The sequence below is a fragment of the Diplotaxodon limnothrissa genome, linkage group LG22 (assembly GCF_057381915.1).
Source record: "Diplotaxodon limnothrissa isolate DT_005_m linkage group LG22, D_limnothrissa_male_GT1.1, whole genome shotgun sequence".
Taxonomy (NCBI): domain Eukaryota; kingdom Metazoa; phylum Chordata; class Actinopteri; order Cichliformes; family Cichlidae; genus Diplotaxodon; species Diplotaxodon limnothrissa.
In genome coordinates, this window is record NC_140616.1 from 5,981,665 (window position 1) to 6,001,062 (window position 19,398).

General features: G+C 38.3%; 3 protein-coding genes across 4 annotated transcripts in view; 2 read left to right on the top strand and 1 right to left on the bottom strand.

Moving 5' to 3' along the window:
• The window catches only part of LOC146609264 (class I histocompatibility antigen, F10 alpha chain-like), a 217,268-nt gene that overhangs the window by 186,364 nt on the left and 11,506 nt on the right, over positions 1–19,398 (bottom strand). The window contains exons 3-8 of one of the 2 annotated variants that reach the window (XM_085346278.1): positions 18,391–18,669; positions 17,561–17,863; positions 16,841–16,936; positions 14,991–15,008; positions 14,751–14,819; positions 13,588–14,422 (exon numbers count right to left, since the gene is read on the bottom strand). In XM_085346278.1, coding sequence (XP_085202404.1) covers positions 14,773–14,819; positions 14,991–15,008; positions 16,841–16,936; positions 17,561–17,863; positions 18,391–18,669 — 743 coding nt within the window. In that variant the 3' untranslated portion in view covers positions 13,588–14,422; positions 14,751–14,772. Of the gene's footprint in view, positions 1–13,587; positions 14,423–14,750; positions 14,820–14,990; positions 15,009–16,840; positions 16,937–17,560; positions 17,864–18,390; positions 18,670–19,398 lie in introns of those variants that run through there. The other variant, XM_085346277.1, reaches the window with a different exon arrangement.
• Positions 13–3,215, top strand: psmb13a (proteasome 20S subunit beta 13a). Its single transcript, XM_085346459.1, has 8 exons — positions 13–97; positions 391–478; positions 1,022–1,119; positions 1,548–1,688; positions 1,804–1,919; positions 2,134–2,192; positions 2,503–2,654; positions 2,994–3,215. Exons 1-8 carry the CDS (start codon positions 36–38, stop codon positions 3,103–3,105), a joined length of 828 nt encoding a protein of 275 aa, XP_085202585.1. The 5' UTR covers positions 13–35; the 3' UTR covers positions 3,106–3,215.
• Positions 3,690–10,173, top strand: psmb8a (proteasome 20S subunit beta 8A). Its single transcript, XM_085346460.1, has 6 exons — positions 3,690–3,942; positions 4,203–4,344; positions 6,003–6,114; positions 6,632–6,761; positions 9,631–9,835; positions 9,982–10,173. Exons 1-6 carry the CDS (start codon positions 3,793–3,795, stop codon positions 10,068–10,070), a joined length of 828 nt encoding a protein of 275 aa, XP_085202586.1. The 5' UTR covers positions 3,690–3,792; the 3' UTR covers positions 10,071–10,173.

Genomic DNA, 19,398 nt, shown 5'->3' on the forward strand with positions numbered 1-19,398 from the left:
CCCAGACGCGCAGAGGAGCCGCACTCACCTCCACAATGGCGCTAGCAAATGTCTTCGAAACTCCCGCACCTGGCTTTAACTTCGACAACGCAGGAAGGTAAGAGCTTCTTTTAATGTTCTCAGAGCTGCAGACTGAATCAGTGACGACAGAAATCAAATGAAACCGTCGGTAAGACTGAACTTACATCGAGATCAAAAACGAAACTAACGTTTCCTGATTTTATATCAGATTAATCGCAGAGACAAAGACCTTTGTTCACGGTTATTACAAGTATATTTTCGAAATGTAGCTATTGAAAAGTTGCTTTACCCCAGCCCAGCACAAACACACGCACCACATACTCAGCACCCCTGACCCCTCCTTTCTCCTCTTCATCTTCCTCCTTATAGAAACGCTGCATTAAAGGGTCTCTTTGATGGAGGAAAAACTCCCAAACCTATGAAAACAGGCACCACCATCGCAGGAGTGGTGTTCAAGGTGAGTATAACTGTGGGACACTGCGCTGACAAAAACACGAATAAACAAAAACATTAACTTTGCGTGTTTTAGTCCAAATACAAAAACCACTGTTTCTAAAAGGATAACAAACTAACTCATTCCCATGGCTGCCTTTGTTTTGTATTTATTCTACTAGAGAAACTTAAACACTAAACTACAAAAGGTTTTATTTTTATTAATTCAAAGGCTCTTATCTGGCATGGTGCTGTGAGCAGATTCTCCAAAGCATTACACTCAAAGCCTGCCTAACCCTAACCCACAATAGCATGTAATGAATGACATATGAATGAATGAAAAATAAATGCAGTAGACAAACAATATTCCAGCATTTGCTAAATATTTACCTTGGATTTAATTATTTCTTGCTTTAGAAATTTGCATTTCAGTCTGTTTTTGCCTAAAAGCAAAAGCTGTTTGAATGCTGCTCTACAAGAATATTCCTATGAACATTTACTTTATGGAGCTGTTAACATAATGATTGTCAGGCACATGCATATGATTCAAGTGACTGTGTTTCTACAGGATGGGGTGGTGCTGGGAGCAGATACCAGAGCTACATCTGGTGAAGTGGTGGCCGACAAAATGTGCGCTAAAATCCATTACATCTCTCCAAATATATAGTAAGTTTCATTAGCAGAGAAATGCCTCCTGACTCTCTCACAGTTATTTTCATCCAGTTTTCAGGTAAACTGCTGTCATTTATTCTTTGAACAGCTCATTTTACCATTAACTGACACTTATACTTTAAACTTATACTTAAGCAATTTAATACATTGTTACATGTGGAGAGAAAAGAATGACATAGCATCCTCTGTTCATATAAAACATTCAAACGAAGCAGCTGTAGTAGGTTACAATAGCTTCATGCTACTGATGATATTCTGGGATATTATGGCTGCTGTGGGAGAAGAACAGGGTCCTCCCATTGTTTCTCTAGTCATTGTTTGGTTTTTCACTCTCTCTCATTATCTCTAGCTTGCTAATTCGTCCTTTATGTTTTGTTTTTTGTCTGTTAACTCATCTGTTCTCTGTCTCTGTGTGTCTGTAGTTGTTGTGGAGCAGGTACAGCAGCAGATACAGAAAAGACCACAGACCTTCTGTCGTCCAACCTCACCATCTACTCTCTGAACAGTGGGAGGAACCCTCGTGTCGTCATGGCCATTAACATACTGCAGGACATGCTTTACAGGTGAGTGTTGCACACACTCAGGTGTGCTTTTAGGACTTGGAGGTGAGTTTACCATTAATGAAGATTTTTAAATTAGTAATAGAAGTTTGTGTTAATCATATATGTTTGGTCTCAGGTACCACGGTCAAATTGGGGCCAATCTTATCCTCGGGGGAGTGGATTGTACTGGGAACCACCTGTACACTGTGGGGCCATATGGGAGTGTAAATAAGGTGCCTTACCTTTCAATGGGTATGTGATATAACTGCATTCAGTAACAGTATTAGTCTTTTTATTGGGATAGTGGATTAGTGTTTCTATAATCCTTTTGTCTCTGGCTGTTCAGTCCAGCATATAAGAGCTACATAAAAATGTCAGCAATGGGTTGTTGTTACTAATATAAATGACATCATACAGGTATTTGATTCACTCTGTGTTTAGCTGACTTTGCTTTGTGTTCATGCAGGATCTGGAGATCTGGCTGCTCTTGGGATTTTAGAGGACGGGTTCAAACCTGACTTAGAGGTAAACCAGAAATAAAAAACACGCACACAAAAAAGTGGTTTAAATACTGTGAAATGACAGCTGCTCATTTAAACTTGATCAAAGAATTATTTCAATTCATTTTTGTGGATCTTTAACTGCAGTGTGACAGGATACTGTACTTGTATAATAAAACAGTTCATCCCTGTCCTTTGTGTCTTTCACAACTATTAGAAAATGCATGCAGCCATCTGGAAGTTGTTGCAGCTGGATTTTAAAGCTTACAGTTGACTCTTTTTCTCTTTTATGTTCCGTTTGCTTTTTTCTTCATGCAATTTCTGTCCTCTCTCAGCTGGAGCCGGCGAAGGAGCTGGTGCGAGCTGCTATTCAAGCAGGCATCATGAACGACCTCGGCTCAGGCAACAACATCGACATCTGTGTCATCACCAAACAAGGAGTGGACTACATCAGACCGTACCGGGAGTCCCAGTTCAAAGACAAGAGGTGCGCATGTATCAGTATGACTTAGTTCATCATCTTAAAAAGGAGAAGAAACTTAAAAATTAACAATTTATCAGTTAAAAAAACAAAACTATAGTTTGACATGAGTATTTAACCATGACCGTCTACTCGTTTATGCTGTACATGCAGCACACGATGGCTGTTGTAAAAGCTGTAAAATTATTTTTCCAAGCTCCCAATATGTGATTAGAACAGCACATTGGTGTCCACTCTTATTATGCAGGAACATAAAGGGAAAGTGTGAATTTGGATTACATGTATTGTGCTTACAACAGTTTCCCTGTGTAGAAAATGTAAGATTATCTTTCTTTTTCCTCCCAGGAAAACAAAATACAAATATCCACCAGGAGCAACACCGATTCTGACAGAGAAAGTCGTCCCCTTAAAGCTGGAGGTTGTGCAGGAAACAGTGCAGAAGATGGAAACGGCCTGAATTTCAGCACAGAACCACAGGATCTAAACATAAATGATCAATGTGGCAAACATGTGACTGACACTGGTTATGGGTTTGACTGCTGATAAAAACGTAAAAAATAAAATATATGATACACTATGATGCTTCCTGGTGTTTCTTTCTCTTATTATCTTTAAGTACACGGTGGTATTTGATCCTCCAAACAACAGACATGAACTAACAATAACAGTTATAATACGAAAGGAATGTTACATTTACTTCTACACAATTAATTAAACACATTAAATGCTGTATTTGATCAAATGCGTTAATGTCCCTGATCTGCGCTGTTTTCCCAAAAACCTGTCGGCTGCGCTTCCGCTTAGATACTGATTGTGTAAAAGAATAAAGCCTTCCTATTGGCTGAAATCTAAATTGATCGTTGAACTTCGATAGAATATTAAAATTCCAATTTTTAGGTTAATGGGACTTAGGATGGAAACATCAGAGCATTACTTCTTGCTCGAAGATGTTTTGTTTCATAAGAAAAAAAAAAAAAAAAAGCCTGCACCGATGAAGAGTTTTAAAAAAAACTTTCACTTTCGATTTCTTTGTCGCGTAAGCTACGAGGAAATCATTCGTACTGCGAATCAATCGACTTCGCCGGCGTTTGGTTGATTTTGTGTTAAATACAAAGTTAAATTCCTCCCAACTTTAGGACACACGATGGCTATTTTTGATGTGAGCGGTTATAAAAAATATTGTGAACTGCGTGAACAGATCTTTCCAGCAGGACTGACGCATCTTGTAGACCGAACCAACCACTACAACTTTGGCACTAAAACCCAGGAGTTTGCTGTTCCTCCGGGTGTGGACGTGAGTATAATTCAACATTTCTCCCCCCTTTTTAAATCAGCTACAGAATCCAAACATTAAACTCGGTGGTAAAAAGCTTTACGCGTCTCTTCGCTTCTGGTGTTGTAAGCAGAGACCTTCACAATGTTAGGGTCTATAGATAAAGTTTGGAGTTATGATCTGTTTAATTTCATTTTTCATATGCTAGATATGGCCTCTTACTTTCTGTTTAGTATACTCACCATTAGAGACCATTAGTTCCCTTTTTGGTTTCATTACAGCCTTCAGGGTTTCTGAAGTCCTGCAACCATGACGGAGGCGTGTGCATTGAAATGAACCACGGTACCACCACCCTGGCCTTCAAATTCAAGCACGGAGTCATCGTGGCAGTGGACTCCAGAGCCTCAGCAGGAAACTACCTAGGTATGATGAATAACTGGTAGAGTCTGTCTGCAGTTTGCCAACCACACAAACATGTCTGAAAATGTGTGATTACATTTTTCATTTCTCATTTCTAATTCCATAAATGAAAAAAGCAAAAGTAAAGGTTAAGTAAACGGTGGAAATCATGTGTCAAGAACCTAAAAAATAGTTAAGCATTCTTCCAAAGATATAATTGGCCTCATTCATAAGGTTAGTGTAATGATGAAATGTTTTTTCCAGGATGAAAGCAGTATTTAAATCCAGATTTTACTGATTTTGCTGATAGAGTTTGCTCCTAAACTATGGAGTGGCTGTAGCTCAGGTGGCAGAGCAGGTCAGCCACTAATCAGAAGATCGGTGGTTCGATCCCACGCTGCCTGCTGTCTGCATGCCAAATATCCTTGATACTAACCCCATGTTTGCCTACTGGTGGTGGTCAGAGGGCCCGGTGGCGCCAGTGTCCGGCAGCCTCGCCTCTGTTAGTGCGCCCCAGGGTGGCTGTGGCTACAATGTAGCTTGCCATCACCAGTGTGTGGATGTAAAGCGCTTTGGGGTCCTTAGGGACTAGTAAAGCACTATATAAATACAGGCCATTTACCTAATCCTACATTGTTACATTAGGGCACAGTCTGTGGAGTTGTTGCTTTATATTCTGCTCTTGTCCAGAGCAAACATGCTGAATAAAACAAATAATAACATTTCGATACAGGCTATTAGAAGGGTCCACAAATGGATACCATGTTACTGAATCAACAAGTAAAGTATGTTAAGCTGTAGTTTGTCATTTAACTGGTCATAATACACAACTAATAATACCAATACTAATACCAACCATTTCAAACAAACCTTGGTAATTCAAAGAATTAGAGCTCTATAGTATTGATTGTGCACTCCCACTGTTTATTAAACTAGCTTTACAAAAAAATGCTTTTCCTCATAATGAATTGAACTATAACTACAAAGTACTGTGTCCATTTCTTTCCAAGCAAACAGAATCAGACAGGCTAACGTTGGTGATAATGTATTTGTAGTATCTGATTAACAGTATGTAAGTGGTGCATTAGTGGTTGGAGGGTTTACCATAGATACCAGAAGGAAATCAACTCCCTCACTCTGGACAGTTAACTGTATTCTCACATGGCTCAACATTGACATGCGGAGGAAGGGTTTACAGCTTCTTCAGTTAATTCTAAAAAAAATGTTCAGAGCTGTAGTGCTTCTGTGAAAATGTTTCTACGGAGCAGAGAATGATTTTCTGGAGTGAAAAGTAACTGTATTTTGATACGCTACCAACCTGTGTTAGCAACTTGCCCCCATAGAGTGTACACACACAGAGATAGAGTAATTAGTATTAAGAAACATACATAAAAAAATTGTGGAATTTCACTTAGCAAAACCTAAGCATTAAGTTTCTGGATGATCTGTATCAGAAAACAGTTTATACTACATACTACTCATTTTCTTCTCTGAGAGAAATGATGTTCACAAAAGCTTAATCTGTGCTCAGAGTTCGTTGGTGAAAAGAGAAACAAGTAATATTGTGCATGAATGACAACTTTAAATTCTGGCTTCAAACAACAGGAAAACATGCATTGCTTGTTTAGAGAATCTCAGTGCGCTCCTGTATCTGAACCAGTCCCTTTGTCATGTGTGTGCAGCATCAAAAGATGCCAACAAGGTGATAGAGATCAACTCTTACCTGCTGGGCACCATGTCAGGCAGTGCTGCAGACTGCCAGCACTGGGAGAGACTCCTGGCCAAAGAGTGCAGGTATGTCCAGTTTGAATATATCAAACCCCATATTTTAAACCTTCAAAAGACTAGAATATTTCTTACAGTTCCTGAATCTCCTGAATTTATTTTTCTGTTCTAAACTATTCTACCAGTCAGAATCAAGTTTACAGATTCTAATCAAGAGTATATTATTATATTTATATTTGTGTAGTCTTTAAATTTATGTCCAGCCTCCCCTGACACCTCACCCTGAACCCACTGATGAGCCACAAACCACACCCCACCACACACTTAAGGAAGTTACAAGGTTTTCCAAAGTGTTTGAAGTTTAAAAAAAGATTAATGTAAGTGTTCGTTTGACTAATGAGTGTTAAACAGTGTGTAAAATTTTCAAAAATGACAAAATGTCTAGAGAGAATGCTGCATAATACCCTGAAAGCTTCCAAAGGTAGTGCTACCCATCAGCAGAATGGATTAGGAAGGGCTACAGGCACAAGTCAGGCTTGATTTTTCTGATAGTGATTTGGTCCTGTGTTGTTATTCTTTCACTCAGGTTGTACAGGCTGAGAAACAATCATCGGATCTCTGTGGCTGCTGCATCTAAGCTGCTGTCCAACATGATGCTGGGTTACAGAGGAATGGGCCTCTCCATGGGAAGCATGATCTGTGGATGGGACAAGCAGGTAATATATGTGTGGGATGCAAGTAAGGCAGCAAGTTTAATGAGTAAAATATATTAGAAATGACTTGGACATCTGAGGAACTGAGGTAAAAATTTATCCTGTCTTGTTCATGTTGTCACGGTGGACAGTTATCAACAATGGCTGCTTGCTGATGAAACGGTTACTTAATTGAAATATATGTCACTTTAAAGTTAACCTGGATAAGGTTTAAAATAGGTGAAGTCAGGTTGCTGATTATATATCTGTACAGTGGTGTGTAATAGTGTTTACCCCTGTTACATGTTTGTCACAGTTACATGTTTTTGATTATCAAAAAAATTTAAATGTGAGACAAACATAATACAAAATGCAGTTTTTAAATGAAGGTGTTTATGATTAGGGGAAAAATCCAAACCTACATGGCCCTGTGTGAAAGAATGATTGTCCCCTAAGCCTAATAACTGGTTGGGCTATTCTTACCAGCAGCAACTGCAATCAAGCATTTGTGATTTGCATTTGCATTTTGAGCATGAACCGCCTTTTTAAGGTCATGCCACAGCATCTCAATCAGATATTCAGGTCAGGACTTTGACTAGACAACTCCAAAGTCTTCATTTTACTTTTCTTAAGTCATTCAAAGGTCGACTTGCTACCGAACCCAAGTGCGCTTCAGTGTGAGGTCGCAAACAGATAATCGGACATTCTCCTTCAGGATGTTTTGGTAGACAACAGAATTAATGGTTCTGTTTAGCACAGCAGGCCTTCCAGGTCCTGAGGCAGTAACAGCCCCAGACTATCACATGACCACCATGTTTTACTGTTGGTATGATGTTCCTTTTCTGAAATGCTGGGTTACTTTTATGCCAGATGTAACAAGACACACACCAAAAGTTAAACGTTTGTCTCCCAAAGGTTTTGGGGATCATAAAGATGTTTTCCTGCAAAACTGAGTTGAGCCTTTATGTTCTTTTTGCTCAGCAGTGGTCTTTGTCTTGGAATTTGGCTATGTAGGTAGGGCTGGGTATCGTCACTGATTTCTAGAATCGATTCGATTACGATTCGTAGGGTCCCGAATTGATTTGATCCATAATTCGATTCGATTTGAATCAGGGAAATTTTGCCTCAGAGAGTCAGGAATATTATAATTGTGAATACTTAGTACATATCCATATTTTTATATCTATAAAAAGAAAACTGACACTTGCAAGACTTTATCAAACGTGCAAACATCACAGCAGATGCCTTTGTGTCAAAGTAACTGAGGTAAAATACAGAAACACATGAAGGAGATTTTCCTGGCCTGGGATTTTTATAGCAGATAACCTTATAAATATTCTGCAGTAGAACAAAAAGGGAAGAAAACCATGAATCAACATATAAATATTACCTGATGCTGCTGAAGTGAAGTTACAGAGGTTTTTATTAGAGAAACAGCTAAGCATTTTGCAATTTTGCCTAATTTTATAAAGTTTGAAATTGTTTAGTATTGAACAGCATAAATTAGACTTTCTTCTCAGAAGTCAGTTAAACAAGAAAAAAAAAAAACAGTGGCACTGCGCTGTAAACAATGGTAGGCTTGTGGGTAATAAGCAAGTGAATAATGCAGAAAACAGATTTTTAGATGGGAAACTGGTCATGAGAGAGAGAGAGAGAGCTGTGCATGAAGTGTATTTTATCGTGAATCTAGCGCAAAAAAGACGTAAACACAAAGAGCAAACCCACAGACGCATCATAATCAGCAAGCTGTCAGCTTTCAGCCCCGACCGTGTCCGTGCCATCAGGTGAGAAAGGCGACATCTCACTGATTCTGATCCGTCGGCGGGTCCACGCTTTGTGTTTACGTCTTTGTGCAGAATCCGTGTTCCTGCTCTCATTTACTGTTTTAGCTGTTTGGCGGTTGTTGAAATTTTGTGAGGTTTACTGCGAGATTCTGACATTTCGGGCAAAATAAATTTATATTTAAAAATCGATTCAGGATTTTAATGAATCGATATCATGTTATCCAAGCTAGAATTGATTTTAATCGATAAATCGATAATCAAAACCCACCCCTATATGTAGGCCATTTTTGTCTCTTTCTTATGGTGGAGTCATGAACACTGAACTTAACTTAATTTTGGTAGGCCGGTCACTCCTGGGAAGGTTCATTACCGTTCTGAGTTTCCTCCATTTATGGATAATGACTCTCACTGTGGTTTGCTGGAGTCCCGCAGCTTTACAAATGGCTTTATAACCATTTCCAGACTGAGAGATCTCAATTACTTTGCTTCTCATTTGGTCCTGAATATCTTTGGATTGCGGCATGATGTCTGGCTTTTGAGGATCTATTGGTCTTGACTTTGTCAGGCAGTTCTGTTTAAGTGATTTCATGATTCAGAACAGGTGTGGCAGTAATCTAGCCTGGGTGTGGCTGAAGAAACTGACCTCAGCTTTCCAAAGATGTGATGCGCGATACACCAGAGTTAATGATTGTTATAACGAGGGTGGGGAATCGCGTTTTCACACAGGCCATGTAGGTCTGTTTTTTTTTTTTATTATCCCGCTTAATAAGAAATACCTTAATTTAGAAACTGTATTTTGTGTTTACTTGTGTTATCGTTGTCTAATATTTCAATTTGTTTGATGAACTGAAAAATTTAAGTACGACAAACATACAAAAAAAAAGGAAATCAGGAGGTGGGCAAACATTTTTTCATGCCACTGTATGTCACAGGATGGAAATCCCCAAATGGAAAAATCTCTAAACAAATTAATTATGTTTTTTAATAAATCTTGGGCAGATGTCTAAATGCCAGAGAAATTATTCTTGCATCTTTGCTGGTCAGATCTGTAATTTTTGCCATTTTATTCTGAACCAAATGTTAGAAACAAAACATTGTGTGTCCTGCAGGGTCCTGGTCTGTACTACGTGGATGATAATGGGACGCGTCTGTCTGGTCGTATGTTTTCTACTGGCTGTGGAAATAGTTACGCCTACGGTGTGGTGGACAGCGGCTATAGGGAAGACATGACAGTAGAGGAGGCGTATGAGCTCGGCCGTCGAGGCATTACACATGCTACACACAGAGATGCTTACTCTGGAGGGGTGGTCAACAGTGAGTACACTCAGTGTTTTTTTGTATGTTACATTTTCATACAATTTCTAAGTATTTGTTTATTAGTTGTATGTTAGTTGTTGTGTGTGTATATGTTTACTCATTGTTGTGTTTTGGGGATTTTGTGTGTTTGTTCGTGTGTCTAGTGTATCACATGAGGGAAGACGGCTGGATAAAGGTGTGTAAGGATGACGTGTCGGAGCTGATCCATCAGTACAGAAAAGGAATGTTCTGAGTTTCATCAATAAATCCAGATCAGCATGTTGTAAACTGTCCAAAACAATACTGATGTTTTTGGAAATGATCCACAAACCTCATTATAAACAGTTTTCACTGTGATGCATGTAGAGAAAATTCCAAGAAAATCAATTAGAATAAATTTATTGAAAATTGTGATTTTGTACTAAATGTTAAGATGTTTTCTTTATAAGATTGTACCTATTAAAATGACTTCAAATCAAGACTTCTGTAATATTTCCCGTTAACTATGTTGTGTTGCACTGTGTTATAAAGTATTAGGTACACAATTGAAAAAATTCCTTCCGACTCACATGTGTGTTAACAGGATTGGCATGTCTCTCAGAATAATAAGGTAAAGTAGTATAGAGACAAAATAATTATCTTCAGCTGTAGTTAAATATATATCTGGTATATATTACAATATACAAAATATAAATAACAATTAAAATGCAAATGCTTATTACTGAATTGGGAAAATAGTGCTAATAAAATTTTTATTATTTAAAAAACTATCTAGAGCTAGTTCGATTTCAATGTCAGTTTGATCAGAGAATCTTTCTGAGATCTACACATTTGTTTCAATAGAGCCCTGAAGACAGATTATATATTGCATATAGACAGTCACATTATTCTGAACAGGCTCTCAGAGTAGTGTTTCTAAGTTGAAGTTTGTTACTGCTCATTCCAGCAACATGATGAACTGCTGGAACTGAATGAATAATACCATGAGCTAAGTTTTCCCTTATTTAGAGTTTGTGTGAGGAAATGTCAAAGCCCAAAGGCATTGGGTCATATGATGTGCACTAGTTTTTAACGCTGTACTCAAAATGTGGATATCTTGGCAGATATAATAAAAAAGGTTCTGAAATGGAAACGGGTATGATTTCAAGATTTATGGTGAAATTATGGAATAGAATTTTGTTTATTATGAATAGTTTTCATGTGCCAGATTTGGCAGCAGCCTACACCTTATGGTATAACATACAAACATTTACCGTTTATTTTTTTAATGCATAATTTTCCTACTTTGAAATTGTTATTGGTCAGCTGGAGATTTTAACCTCTAACCTATTCAAGAATGACCCAGCTAGGCTTTGGACTCGCAGTAGGATGAGGATGCACTTAATATCCACCTTTTTGTGCAGAAGTTTGCTTCTTTAGAACAAACAAATGTAAATATATTTGAAGAGACATTATTTGAAATGTAACATGTTCTAGTTTGTGAATAAAATCTATTTAACATGTGACCAAAACAACACCCAACCTTAGATGGTATGTCATTAAAAAGTTGAAGGAAAAAAAATAAGAAAATAGGAAAAATGTTTGGTTTTTCTGAACTTTTTTATGCTAAGCTTGAACATATTTGTAAAACATTTGTTTGTTTCTAGTAGCAATATGCCTTTTAAAATGTGTTTCTTTATCCGTGTCTTTGTCATTCAGTCAGTAGTGAGATTTTTTTTATCCTCAGGGGAGAAAAAATACAATTTAATACAGGCCGAGGCATTAAAATTAATAAAGGAAGAGAGAGAAAGGAAGTCCACAATGTCCTTAAGCGCAACTCAATTTTTCTTCCAAACCAATTCAGCTCTGCTGATAAAGAAGCTTGTAATGTGGCAGGTGAGTGGAGAGGAGGGAGTCTTCTGAAAGGTAAACACTGGGAGAAAGACTGAGTAACAGCTCATTGGCTACATAATAATATAACCAATCTACTTGATGATGACTCTTGATAATATGTAGTGGTAAGAAAACAGTAACATTTTGAAAACACATCACATCTAATAAGAACAACTCCTTGCCCATTTACCTGTTTTTAATTTCATTAACATCAAAGCAACTGAAACTGATCAATACCCCCTCTATTCCAAATCAATTTTATTTATATTTATTTATTTTATTTATAGCATCATCTTAAAAGTAGAGATAGTGTCTGTCTCCCAAATCCAAACTGGAAACTGGTTCCATAGAAGAGGGGCCTGAAAACTGAAGGCTCTGCCTCCCTGATTAGATGGGGCCTGATTATTTAAGACCTTATGTGAGAAGCAGGATTTTGAATTCAATTCTGGATTTAACAGGAAGCCAAAACAGGAGAAATCTGCTCTCTCTTTCTAGTCCCTGTCAGGACTCTTGCTGCAGCATTTTGGATTAGCTGAAGGCTTTTCAGAGAGTTTTTTGGACATCCTGATAATAATGAATTACAGTCGTCCAGCCTGGAAGTAATAAATGCATGAACTAGTTTTTCAGCGTCACTCTGAGACAGGATATTTCTAATTTTAGAGATGTTGCGCAAATGGAAGAAAGCAGTCTTACATATTTGTTTAATATGTGCGTTGAAGGACATGTCCTGGCCAAAAATGACTCCAAGGTTCCTCACAGCGTTACTGGAGGCCAAGGTAATGCCATCCAGGGTACGAATTCAGGCTGTGTTGAATAATAAAGGTGGTCATACCAAATTCTGACTTTCAAGCTCAGAAGTTGAACAAACTCTGTTTTTGCCTTATTTGCTGTATTTTCATGTATGTTTGCACATTTCAATAAATAACTGCAGATATTTTGCCAGGCATATTTATTATGGAATGTTTAACTGTTTAACTGCTGAATAAGACTGTAAAGTCCATGATTTGTAATTTCATTCATGAGGATGAACGCAACTGGGCTCGCTGTTTAGACCCTCTGTTGTTTACAGTGCAGGAGGTTCCCCAGGCTTTCACAGGATTTTCTCCCTTTGAATTATTGTTCAGCAGGAAGCCACAGGAGGTGTTGGAACTAATTAAGGAGAACTCAGAGGAAAGTCCAAACCCAGCTAAGAATGAGATTCAATATGTTTTGGACCAGAGAGCAAAGCTTCATATTTTGTGGGGGAAAATTTGCTCCAGGCCCAGGAACATCAGCAGCGCCTGTACAACAGAGGGGTTAGACTCAGTCAAATTTCATCCATTTGGTTTGTAGTAATTTGTCACACTTCTGTTTGGATGGAGTCCCTGCCACCTTCCAGCACCTTTTAGACTGGGTGCTGTGGCGTCACGCTGCATATTCTGTTACTTTTTGGATGATGTCATCATACACAGTGACACCTGGGCAGAGAATGTGGAGCGGGTGCAGTCCTGGAGTCCCTGAGGCAGGCGGGTCTCATGGCCAACCCAAAGAAGTGCATGGTTGGAAGGAGGGAGGTACAGTATCTGGAGTACCACTTGGGAGGCTGGCAGGGCATCCCAAGACCAAAAAGGAGGTGAGTCAGTTCTTGGGGTTGTGCTAGAGACAGCCGCTGCAAAGCTGCACAACCAAGAGTGGAGACAAAAAAAACTATAAACATTGAACCATCTTGCAACGCTGTGTCCGTGGGGTCCTTTGTCACAAGGACACTTAATGGACCTGAGCTGTCACTATGACACCTGAGCTTACTGACCTACTATCACAAGTTATATTGTATCTAGTCCATTAATATTTAGGCCGTATTCATGAAACTGTAGCTAAATTCACATTTTATAACAAAAAAGTCACAGCAATTTGGATTATTTGGGACTTTATTGACAACCAAAGTACGAAAAGGAGAGAAAGAGCAATGCCGTTTTACTGATACATATTCTACTAATTAATTTTTTAAAGTTTACAGACGAATGAGGAAAACCTTGAAAAATCCTGAACTATAAGCAGAAACACATCTACCAATGTGTTAAAAACATAACCCACACAACCCTCCAGAATCTCAACTTAAACTAAACTCTAAAATCAAAAAACTCAAAACATGTCTTAAATCAAACAACAGAGAATAAACAACATAATCTTCATTAATTAAGAAAAAAATTCAGACATACAGAAAAATCTTTTAAGGTCTCCTGGAATTCAACACAAGATTGTCTTTTAAATCTAATTTTACGAAAAACATAAGTAAACATGTACAAAATTTAGAAATATATTATGATTCCTTTATCACTGAGAGTGAGGGAATCTCAGCATTCATGAGTGATGCACCAAATTACAAGAAAACCCCAGAAACACTAAACTATTGGATTTTTGAGTTAAGATGAACATACAGAGGCTTAATTATGATTGTACTACAACTGCTGTGATGATTCCATTGCTTCATGTCTTTCCAGGCGGTCACATCTTTGTTAAATCTTTCAAAGAAAGACTTTTTTAAACTGAAAACAACAAATTCAGAATAATTTCGTTTCACCATTATGATGTTTATGTTAAACATTTGCCAGCTCATTTTCAAACTTCTTGATTAACCAGCATCTGCAACTATATTTTAGATTTTTTTTAAACAGATTTTATGATGTGAACAATCAATGAATTCTAGTTTATGGAAAAGAATGAGCTGAACCACATCTTCTTTCAGCTCCAAACCTACAGAGATAAAAAGAAACACAATAAATGTTAGGATTGTTCAGATCCACAAATAACCTACTTATAGTTTCATTAAGATCTAAAATACTCCTGATTCAGTCAAATATTTACTTCATATGTTTTTGAAGGGAATTAACAAATTTTTTTAAATTTAGTTAAATCATTTCATGAAACTGTTTTTTGAAAGCATTTTTCTTTTAATATGATTTAAAGTTATACGAAAGCACTTTTTAAAATATATTCAAACAGGAGATTTTACTACAGCCAGTATTTTACATTAGTTTAAAAAGAAAGCTAAAACCTGAGATACAAATATGAAGTAACTCACTGTGTGCAGAGCTGTTTGTGGTTTAGGCTTGAGGAAGCATTTGCTCCTTGACTTCACGGTTCTCTACAGCTGTAGGTCAGAAACACAATGTTAGTCCACATCCTGCTCTCATCTGTCACTTTTACAACAATCGAACACAACAGGAAACAGCCCTGAAAGACTGCTTAGATTAAAGTACAGAAACCCTTTTTAATTTAGTGTAGACAAGAGATTAGAGAAAAAGGACAAAGTTTAACTTACGAGATGGGGGACGTTTCTCTGAAATAAAAAGAAAAAATACATCATGTTAGTAATTTGTTATAAATGTTAACACAATTTTTTCACGTATTATTCAAGGCAGGAAACATAATTTGATATTTTCATTTTGCAATCTGGATTAACTTAATTTGTAAAGTTAAAAACAGACAGTGGGCTTACTCACTAATGTGTTTATAGATATATTCTGATCTTGCACACAAAATGTGCTCATGTACAATTCTAGTCAAAATATTGAAACATTTGCACTTATTAATGTGTTTTTCTCCACTGTACATATCTGCAAAGCTACGCAACCTGATGAAAATCAGAGACTCTGCCTTTAAGTCCAAAAAATAGAGAAGCTTACACTACAGCCAGAGCAGACCTATCATGGGCTATCAAAGAGGCGAAGCGGCAGTATGCAGATAAGATCAACACACATTTCACAAGTACAAAGGACACTCGGTGCATGTGGCAGGGCATCCAAACAATCACGGGCTACAAGCTAACACCCACGTTTTGAGGCAGAGAACAAAGAGCCAGCAAGGAAGATGCCCCCCTCCCCCAACAACCAAGTACTCTGTCCACAGCAGATGTCAGGATGACACTTCGCAGAGTAAACCAGTGAAAGGCTACAGGACCTGACAACATACCTGGCCGGGTGCATCGGGAGTGTGCTGACCAGCTCGCAGGCATCTTCACAGACATCCTAAACACATCACTGAGCTCAGCTGTGGTACCTGCATGCCTCAAAACCTCAAAAATCATCCCAGTGCCAAAGAAGTCCACTGTGTCCTGCCTCAATGACTACCGGCCGGTGGCACTTACGCCCATCATCACTAAGTGCTTTGAGAGGCTGGTATTGAGGCACATGAAAACTCAGCTTCCACAGAATCTGGACCCGCTACAGTTTGCTTACCGCCCAAACCGCTCCATAGATGATGCCATCTCATCTGCTCTTCACCTTTCTCTCTCCCATCTCAACAAAAAGGACACCTATGTCAGAATGCTGTTTATTGACTTCAGCTCAGCATTCAACACAGTCATTCCACAGAAGCTGGTAAAGTTGGGCCTACTAGGAATAAACACCTCCCTCTGCAATTGGATCTTGGACTTCCTAACTGACAGGCCCCAGTCTGTCTTCATAGGAAATAAAACCTCCAAAGTCCTCAGACTGAGCACAGGATCGCCGCAGGGCTGTGTGCTTAGCCCTCTGCTGTTCACCCTGCTAACACATGACTGTACTGCACAGTACAGCTCAAATCACATCATCAAGTTTGCAGATGACAGAACAGTGGTGGGTCTCATCACCAACAACGATGAGTGTGAATACAGAGAGGAGGTACAACACCTGGTGGACTGGTGTCAGAATAACAACCTGTCTCTAAATGTTCAGAAGACTAAAGAGATGGTTGTTAACTTAAAGAAGAGCTCAACGACCCACGATCATTTTTTACTCTCAGGCAGTTTTTATAATGAGCTTACTGTCAAAACCTGTAATAAAATAAAACAAAGGAATGAAATAAGAAAATAACTTTGGAAATGCTGTTCTGAAAGAGAAACCTGGCCGCTAAGAAAAAAAAAAGCTAAATAATTTTTGTGAGTAAAGCAACTGAAACGATTGTGTCTGAGGAGGAAGCTGGAGAGGGCACACCTTTCTAATGCAGGTAAAGGTGTGCCTTGGTTGTGTTTGTTTGGCAGAGTTGATGGTTAAGAAAAGAGAAGAAATGTTTGGTTTCCAATAACTTAGTTGGTGGTTATTTTGTTCCCTGACAACCAAACTGTAGCTCAGGTGTAAAAAAAAGAAAAGAAAGATGATGCAGAAAAAAAGTAAATAAGTTCTTGTTTCTCACCTGTCCTCTTTTTGTAAATAATGAATGCGATCACAGCGATGGCAGCAAGAACAACCACAGCAACAACAACAGAGATGATCATGTAGATGGAATTTCCTGTGGATCACAGAACAAACAAAAGGTGAGAACAAAAAGTTTCAACAAACAGATAACAATCATGTACAACAGCTTCGTTTATGGTCACTACATGTTTGTCCCACTAATGTTTGTTTTCATTCTAACAATAAAAGTTCTGACATTAAATTTAATTTCAATACATTGCTACACTCAAATTTATTGGCAATGTTTCAAAATATACATTTTCCCCCATTTTTTATGAAATCTTCTAAAACTGTCCATTCGTCAGGTAAATACAGAGATTATAATTGCTTAACAGTGGCCACACATGAACATGTTTTATATTCATCAATGTTCAGCAAGAACAGAAATCAGAATCAGAATCAGAATGGGTTTATTGCCAGATGTTGAGGTTTACAACATTAGGAATTTGCTGCGGTGCTTCAGTGCAAACAATAAGAATTAAAGTGCTATGTAGAAAGAAAGATATGTGGTGGAAAAACACAACTTGGTCTAAACTGATTTAGGTTTTAAAATTATTCTGACAGAAAGAAAACCTAAACAAACAGATTACCTCATCCAACATGAACCACAGGTTATTGCAGTAATTCAAGTGTGTGTTTCCCATGTTCATCACTCATCTGATCCTGATTCCAGACTCACCTTCATTGGTCTGAATCTCTGATTTGTCCAGTTTGGTGACGATGTCCTCGTTCACACCAGAGAGCTGAAACACACATCTGTATCTGTGCCAGTCTTCAGGTTTGACTGATGAGAGATCCAGGTCAACACTCATCTGGAAGGTCCCGTCATTGTTGGTGAGAATCTCTCCTTTGTTCACACCCTCATGAAGCTCCACTCCATCTCTTTTCCAGACCATCTCGGCTCTGTTAGGATAGAAACCTGTAGCGTGGCAGGTGACTGGAGAGGAGGAAGACTTCTGGAGGAGAGACACTTTGGGGAGATCTGTGGAGTAAAGACAAACAGTTCATTCTTTCTGTATTATTACTATTACTTTTATTTGAGCTGGAGAGGTGCATAGTGCAGACGAGACGTGAAGAAGAGAGTGCAGACTGGGTGGAGTGGATGGAGACGAGCAAGAGTGGAAAGGAAGGTTTACAAGATGGCAGTGAGACCTGCTGTGATTTAATATCTGAGGATGGTGGCACTGAGACAAATACAGGAGACAGAACTGATGATATTAAAATTATCATAAGGAGTGAGAAGGATTAGAAATGAGTATATCAGAGCTAAAACTGTGGAAGATGATCTGCTGTGGCAACCAGGAGCAACTTGAAAAAGAAGAAGATTATTATTATTAGAAGCATACTGATTTATTTTTGATGTGATGTAGTCTATATAATTAAATGAAATTTAAATAATTTAAATAATGTATTAAAATGCCATACAAAGTGTTATTATATTAATTTAATATCATATTAAGTAATAAACGGAGACATAACTTTTAATCTAATTCTGGTCATAGATTTTACCTGTCCTCATCAGAGAGCTCCTCCCATAGTTCACATACTTCTTCAGCCACTCAGGACAAATCTGGGTGAGGTAATTCTTATACTGTGTGATCAAAGCTCTGTCTCTGTCCCACTTGTCTTTGGTGATCTTAGCCTGTTGTTTTGCAGCGACGCACGTCTCTGTCTTCAGGTCAAAGCTTATGAAGTCCTCTCCATCATAACTGTATTGGCGATATCCATTCACTTTATCTGTTTCTTCCTCCCATTCACAGCCGTACATCTGCTGGACAATGTGAACACCTGACAGAAACACAGAGACAAAGACTGCAGTGAACCAGAGAGAGGCTGCACTAAAGTCTTATACTGACACAGAGACGTGATCAACATATAGAGGATCTACATTTATGGCTGCTTTTGTCTCAGTGGAAGATTTTTAAAACGACTCATCATTAACAATGGAGATTTTAGAAAAAGACACTGGGAAAAAAACAGATGATTTTGGAGATGAGCGTCATTATTTTTAATTCAGTTTGTGTTTGTCTCGTTTATTTTGTACAAGGGAAAGTTGATTAAAGTTGTTTTTACCCACAGGAGGATTTAGTGACTTAGATTTAGTTTAACGTCAGATAAGCGTCTGAAACCGGACAGAGCGACATTTAAAACGCTGAATGAAACCGCGCCATTCATTCAGCTTAGTGCTCAAAACTGCTACATGCTGCTGTAAAGGAGGAGCTGCTGATGAAGATTACACACTTTCCCTAAGTTTATGCTGAAATTTAAAGCATTTTAAATGATTACAGCATTTTTTTTTTTTAATACAGATTTTTTCAGACATTGAATGGAGGAAAACAGCGTTTTTGACCCGAACAAAAGCAGAACGGTCTTTGTGAAACAAACAGTCCCAAAAAGTTGATTCTGTTCATCTGGACGTCGTGTTTTCAGCGGGAGAAACGTTTCATCGCTCATCTAAATGACTTCTTCAGCCTCAGCTGACTGCAGGTTTCCCCAACGTTGAAACAGGACATCTGC